This window comes from Montipora capricornis, chromosome 1, assembly GCF_036669925.1.
Source record: "Montipora capricornis isolate CH-2021 chromosome 1, ASM3666992v2, whole genome shotgun sequence".
Taxonomy (NCBI): Eukaryota; Metazoa; Cnidaria; class Anthozoa; order Scleractinia; family Acroporidae; genus Montipora; species Montipora capricornis.
The window spans coordinates 38,768,167-38,775,666 of NC_090883.1; the positions used below are offsets into that span (position 1 = coordinate 38,768,167).

Below are 7,500 nucleotides of genomic sequence, written 5' to 3' on the forward strand. Positions count from 1 at the left end.
ATTTCCCACAACATCACACGATTCTCACCTGTTTCGCCTTATGTGAACCCCCCATACCATTAGTCAGCCACATTTCAGCTTTGCTCTTCAAGCAAGTGCCTTGAGTTGCACTCTTTAAAATTGCATTTTCCTACCCTCCACCCAACTGGAAGCTTTGTTTCCTTTAATTGCTATGGCTGTGCTTTGCTTTGCAAAATTTTTAAGTTCTGCTATTCTCATCTATTTTATTTTAGTTTGGTTATTTTGTCTCATAGTTCGTTACAGTGTGCCAAATTCACAGTGGGCAGTGTGGCCCAGTGGTTAGGGCGCTTGCCTTGAGATCCGGAGATCCCGGGTTCAAGACCCGCTCTGACCACTCGTTGAATTTGATCCTGGTAGTCCCTGGTTCAACTTCCCAGCTGCACTTGTAAATAGCCAACTGGTTTGCCTCCGGCCAGTTGGGATTCTTAACACTGTTGTAGTTGTTGTGTTCTGTTGTTTCGTTGATTCATTGGCCCTGAAAAGCCCCTATGGGGAGAGGTCAATTAAGCAAAAATTTTATAAAAAAAAAATTTTTTTATATTATTTCACATGTTACCACCCTTTAACTAAAAATAAAAAAAAAAAAAAAAAAAAATAAAAAATAAAATAAAAAATAAAAAAAATAATAATAATTTGCTAAATTTAGAAAACTCAACCCTAGGTGTGTCCTTTCAGATTTCTTACTTACTTATTGGTGGCAGGAAAGTGCACCCTACGCTGCACTTTACCCCACAGTAGGTGGGACAGCCCTCCTTGGCAATAGGTCCGGATTGCTCACTCCAAGATGGTACAACTCACCATCTGACCTATTCTCCTTCCAGAAGGGCACCCCTCTTCTGCTGCACCCTACATGTATGTTACATTCTAACCTAGGGTTGCCTCTAGAGACACTGCTACTCTAGGGGGTCCTCCTAGAGACACCGCTACCCTAGGGGGCATAAGCTCTGCCTTCCCTGCCATCCAAATTTTGCCAAAGGATAGTGATTAACATAATTATAATTGAATTAAAAAATAAATAGATAAAAGGAGAAATTGTGTTCCTCCTTTTCTAGTTTCACAAGCCTTGCAAAGGGTAGGAGGAGGTGTAATCATCATTACTCTCAGTTGCCCATGCCCCTCTCCTGGGCATGTGAATATTCCCCGCGCATTTCCCCTTTTATTTCACTGACCCTTAGGGACTCATTAATTGGTCACTCTGCCTCATTCCGGAGTCACTAGGGTTAGGGTTAGGGTTAGCCTAACCCTAACCTTAACCCTAACCCTATTCTCATACCATGTTTGTTCATTTGGTTTCATTCCAGTGTTATTCCGCCTCATTCCGGCATATTCTGGTTTATTGCGGTATATTCCGTTCCGTTCTGTTCCTGTGTTTAGTAACGCCCGTCTTTGACTCTTTTTCGATCATTCGCAAGTAGGAAATACGAATGCTTGAAGCACTGCTTAAAAAATTAAACTATATTAAGAATTCATGTTTTCTGTCTATGATCAACATGTCAAAAGCAAAAAAACTATGGACACTTTTTTGGTGACCAAATTTTTGCATCTGGCAACTGAAAAAAAATTTTTAGTCAACCACCTGGCACCTGCACCAAAAAGTTAATTTCAGACCCTGAATGAATGGGTGGGTGCTTGCCTGGCAGGCAAGTGGTCAAAGAAAGTGGCTTGCCCAGTGTGAAATCTACTTGTCCTGGATGACCAGACTGGTTTTCTCCAGTGCTGACAAGGCACATATTGGTTTTACCCATAGTTCAGAACCCATGCTAACATGCTAATCAACTCACCCCACATATCCTTTGACTCAATACAATGCTTACCTGTCTCAAAAACACTAATAACAATAATGAGCTACTATGCAATGAGGATTATTATTCACTCACATTATCTGCCAACATCAATGCTCCTGCTTCAATGACAAATTCTGAGGACTCTTCATCCTTAACAACAGCAGCTGTTAAACCTGCTGCACTTGATGCCTTTCCAGATGTGTAAACTGCTCTTATGCTGAACTCTTCTATGTGTCTACAAACACATCACGAATGTTACCATTGAACAGTGAGAGAGTCAGAGTTCACTGACACTTTTATAACATAGTCAGCAACGAATATTATCTAAATATAACATAGTACTACTGTACTTTGAGTACACTTTCTAGAACTTAGATTGCGCATGAAATTGAGAAAAATGTCAAAATGTTTCATTTCAAGACTAAAATAGTAAAATAAGAGGCTTAACAGCAACATTTCCTGCAAACAGTCTTGTCAAATGTTTCAATCATCCATTGTGGAGTAAATGCAAAAAAGAAAGCAACATCTTCAGCTTCAGAATAGGCTTGTAGTTGTCCTATATTATCCAGAAATGTGCCAACATTTGATGAAAGACAAACCAAACTTTGAAGAGAAGCTTTTTCAGAAATACTATAATTATGTGATGCTTTAATAAACTAGCTCAAAAATGTTTTGAACCAGTATTGCTACTGGCTCAGAAAACTATTTGTACATCATATTGAATAATTAAAATAGCACAAAATAGGTGGTCTTAAAATATTTAATGTTATTTGATTACATGTACTCTTGTCTGTTGTAATCATTACTACATGCACTGCAGATTGTGACTAAAAATAATATGTTGTCTTCTTCCCTACCTTTAACCCAATGACCCCTGGGAGTGAGACTTTACAGATTTTACTCTGTCTATTTTACTTTTCAACTGGGGTACCCTAAGGTGTTTGAGGTGTCAATGGGTTAACTTTTAAATTCTTGTATGCATGGAGGTAAATATTATGCAATTCAGTTTTGTACTGCAATGTAATTTTAATAAAGCTGTCTGTACATTTGGGGAATATACTCCAGTACTTTGAGGAAGCAAAAACAAAAAAGTTGCCGTTATCACATAAGATTAAAATGCTGCCCATCTTACTTAAGGATCTGGCTCTTGGCTGTACTGGGGTCTCCAACAATGCATATATTGATATCCCCTCTAAGGTTTGTTTTCTCTGTTGTCACTTTAGGTACTCCACCAAACAACATAAGGAGCACTCCACGTTTGACTTCATCATTTCCTAGATGAAATTGTAACTTATAACTTTATTTCAACACAGAAACATCAGGACTTAAAAACAAGAAAGTTCTAGATTCATGTCATTAATATTTTGACTCTTTTATATGTTTATTAAATACCAGAGAATAATTAGCAATTATTGAATGAGGCTGAGTAGGATATGAAGAATTCTGCAGGTCGAGGAGGGTGTTATCCACCAAGGCCGAAGACCGAGGTGGATAACATCCTCCGAGATCTGCAGAATTCTTCATATTCTACAAAAGCCAAAGTCAATAATTGCTTTATTATTCATTCAAAATATTTTCTTCGCTCAAACTTCTAAACCTACTCGCAGCCATTTTTCTGCTCAACAAAAATAACACAATCTCGTCCCCAGCTTTTTTCGGTCATTGGTTCAATAATCTGCAGCGGGCTGCACTTTTGACGTCATTGATTCAATATGACAAAGTTTCTTTCCAAATTTGGTGAACAGCAGCTGGTTATGGTGAATTATGCGTGTGGTTTTAACCAATCAGAAACGGGGAAATATTTTGAATGAATAATAACAATAATTATATACCATTTAATGACCTATGGTAAAAGCCTACTTTCCATGGATTCCATGAATAGTACGTCTATTGGAGAAAAGAAGCCTGTGTGTATCAATTTGGTAGCCAGTGACAGTATTTCAGATATGCCTTGCAAATATCAAAGTTGATTTTTAAGCTGTTTTTAAGGTAGTGTGGGAAGTGAGACGGTGAGTTTGTCATTAGTCTCTTAATAAATAGCTTGTAATGCTGTTATAATAATATTAACAAACTTCACCCAGTAATACCTAGGCACCAGGCCACTGAAAGATTTTTAAACCTTATAATAACGACATATTAAGATCCATATTGACTGGTCAGCTGAGTCCATTCTAAGTGATCAAAAAGGGGCTTTGCCTTAATGTCATGATAGTATGAATGGGTCAAAGTAGTAGCTGTACAAGAATGGAGTTTCTGCAACATTGTGGTATTGGTTTTGCCCCAGTAGCCCAAAGAACCTCCCAGTATTCAAAATGTGGCTGGTCTATCACATTACATGTACATGTACCGCATTTACCTGTGTATCAGTCAACCTTTTATGGCCTCAAAAGAAGCTCCAAAAATCGCCCTCGACTTATACACGGGTCAAAGATTTTGAGCCAAGTTCCAGCTAAGTAATTTATTCAAAATTAACATAATAATGTTGTCTTGGGCATAACAAATGCAGTGGACAAAAGCCGACGTAAAAGACTTCAAAATGAATGACAAAAGACTTCAAAACGAATGTAAGCAATTCCAGTTGAAATGAAAAAGGATTTGTCCAACTCTAAATGTTGAAGATACTCACAAGCACAAATATGAAATAGACACTGGAAATTTTTGTTTTCCAATGGCAGAAAGCTCTAAAAGGCATTTTTGTTTCTTTGAGTAAAACACGATCGCTCAACGGCTTAGTAACCTGGCACAATACCTCGTGTTTGTGTGCAAGCATCGTCACTCGTGTTGTGTGAAAATGCTGGTTGGTAATGAATGTTTTTTATTCTTTATACAAACCTGGCAGATTTAAATGCTTTTGCAAACTTCGTATTGTTTGGTTTATGAGTTTTGTTTTGTTTGTCATTTGAGAAATTATAAGTCAAGGACCAATTAAACCTTGCACATTTTCGCATCGTCCACAAGTTATTTTCAAAGATTGACTCCTGCTTCTGTGATGTTGCAATGTGCTTATCCTCTAAAGCCCTTTATCCTTGAACAACGAAACAGGTGAGTTTGAGGTTTACACGTGCATGTTCGATTTTCTGAGAACTTTTTCAAAACTCAAGGACAAAATGCCCGCATATACAACAGCTGCTGAACAACAAAAGTATTATTAAGCGCTTGAGGCCCTGATTTTTTTGTGTATCCACATTTCCAGAAATCGAAGAATACAAGATTAGTGTCCCATGAACATTTAACAAAGAAATTAAGAAATTGCGTTTTTTGCCATCAAAAATGGGGGGTCGACTTATACATGGGATCGACTCTTACATGGGTAAATACGGTAAGTGCCTGTCAAGGATTCAGTGGGGACAAAAGGGAGACCACCCATTACAGCAATGATGTCAGAAGCTATTTTTTAAGATTTACAGGATACAGGATAAGTGATTGTTGATTCAGAGTTGGGAAGAGAGGAGTTCGCACTAGGTACTGAGGCGGACCTAAACTTACCATGAATAGTTGGAAAGATACTATTAATCATATTTTGGTAAAGGTTTTTATCTTTGCTCATCTGGTAGATTTTTTGCCACTCCTGGTCAGTCATTTGTTTTTTGATTGTCTCAGCAGTCACATCATCACCATCAAGATCTTTTCCACCAAACTAAAGGCAACAATACAAATAAAGTCACAGGCAGACCACCCTGAAGAGGCAAGAGCGTGTGACGTCGCGTTATTTGAGACAGTTACGGTATAATGGCCTACTCAACTGATCCAGGAAAATGTTTCATAAGAACTCCAAATCGTGATGTTTCCTCATGAAAATCCATTTTATGGACAGGCAGATAAATAAAGTTCACTCACCTACTATTTTCTGCATTGTCTTGAGAGATTAGATGGGTTTTGGGACACTTCAACTAAACTATAAATAGACAAGGCATGCAGCTTCCAAGACTGCTCATGGCCGAGTGCCTCCAGAATTTAGCCGAATTTCTCCCACTTTCTCAAAGGTTGCTCGCCTCCCAGCCTTGGGCAAGTGAAAAGTCAATAATTTTTCTTGATCAGTTGAATCTGCCGTTACAAATGTCTCAAATAACATGATGTCACACGCTCTCACATCCTCAGGGTTGTCTGCCTGTGATACAGTCTACAAAATCTGCAAACAACACAAGACAAAAAAGACCAACATATTCAGTTCCTTACCCTTGGGTTTGTCGCTTGTACACTGCATGCCAGGAAGGCTAGTCTATAAGTTAAGTCACGTACTCCAAGGGCCTTGAGACCCCTGAAAGATGACAAACAATATCAGTTTTTGGGAGCCACAGTTCAAATAATAGACTGTTACATTAGCATGTCCTTCACAGTGGAGCTGCATATAAGAAGATTGGAGAGATGCTGCCATGTCTTTGCTGCAACCAGCAAACCGCGCACCGGTGGCTCAGTTGCTTGAGCACCCGGCTGTCACGGGGGAGGTCGTGAGTTCAACTCCGGCCGGACCAACACTCAGGGTCTTTAAATAACTGAGGAGAAAGTGCTGCCTTTGTAATTACATCTGCAAATGGTTACGCTCTCTAGTCTTCTCGGATAAGGACGATAACCCGGACGTCCCGTCTCACAACCCTTCAATGTTCATAATCCTGTGGGATGTAAAAGAACCCCCACACTTGTCGCAAAGAGTTGGGCATGCAGTTCCCGGTGTTGTGGTCTGTCTTCTGTGGTACATGTATATCATGGTTGGGAAGGGTAAAAAGGGCGCACTTAATTTGGAGCCTCGCTCTGTTGTGCGACCCCCACTACAGTTGTGGTGAAAGTTACAGTAAAACCACAGGTTGCCAAACTTCTTGTATAGTACAGTCCAAAAATAATGCACGCGCAAGAAGTTCTTGGCAACACTTTTCCAAGGGTAAAGGGTAAGAGGGTAAAGGGTAAAGGGTAAAAAGGTAAAGGGTAATATTTTGAACCAACCAGCCATTAATTCCTATTACACCCTGCTGAAATTGGGACAACTCGATTGCATGGTCGAAGAAATTGTTGTGTTCATGACTAATCTTTTTGTGGAAGAAACATTAAGCATGCCCTATGTAGGCGAGCACAGCAGACTGTTACGAAAAATAGCATTACGTGACTAGCATTACTTTCTAGAAGCTTCGCCAGAGTTTGTAGTTTGTTTATTTTTAGGTTGGTTCGTAAACATTTCTAAATCAGTGTGTTTTGTAATCTTTCTGTAATAATTAGATTGTTTCCTGTTTTAGATATAAGTAAGTGAGTCCGAGCGATGTTTTTTAACTAGTGTTCACAAGCGAAGAATGTTGGTGTTAGCCGTGTTTAGTCAAGTGTGACAGAAGCACTCAGTGTTTATTCAAGTTGGCGGAGGCCGTGTAAGTTTATGGAGTACGTGCTGTTTAGAGTTTTACTTCGTGGAAACTACGTTCATTTTGGAATAAATCTTCTTGTTGTTGTTCCCAAAACCCTGCGTTCAGTTTAGTTTGCAAGCTACCTGTCTGCGAAAACATCGAACTTGTAACACAGAGCAAATCCCACGAATGGCGCAAAAACAGCAAACTGATTCTAACCCTAACCCTGTGGTTAAGACAAAAAAGTACTGCAGTACAGAGAATGAAATCAGTCGTACTGTACCTGACACCCTCTGATTCATAACCATCGCCAGATGTCTGTCTTCCTGAAGACTCTGCCCTCTGACCTAAATAATAACAATGTTTTT

General features: G+C 39.2%; 1 protein-coding gene across 1 annotated transcript in view; it reads right to left on the reverse strand.

Annotated features, from left to right (window-relative positions):
• The window catches only part of LOC138042770 (zygotic DNA replication licensing factor mcm6-B-like), a 48,351-nt gene that overhangs the window by 25,893 nt on the left and 14,958 nt on the right, over positions 1 to 7,500 (reverse strand). The window contains exons 7-11 of the mRNA XM_068888771.1: positions 7,416 to 7,479; positions 5,982 to 6,063; positions 5,292 to 5,442; positions 2,938 to 3,079; positions 1,899 to 2,040 (exon numbers count right to left, since the gene is read on the reverse strand). Coding sequence (XP_068744872.1) covers positions 1,899 to 2,040; positions 2,938 to 3,079; positions 5,292 to 5,442; positions 5,982 to 6,063; positions 7,416 to 7,479 — 581 coding nt within the window. The remainder of the gene's footprint in view (positions 1 to 1,898; positions 2,041 to 2,937; positions 3,080 to 5,291; positions 5,443 to 5,981; positions 6,064 to 7,415; positions 7,480 to 7,500) is intronic.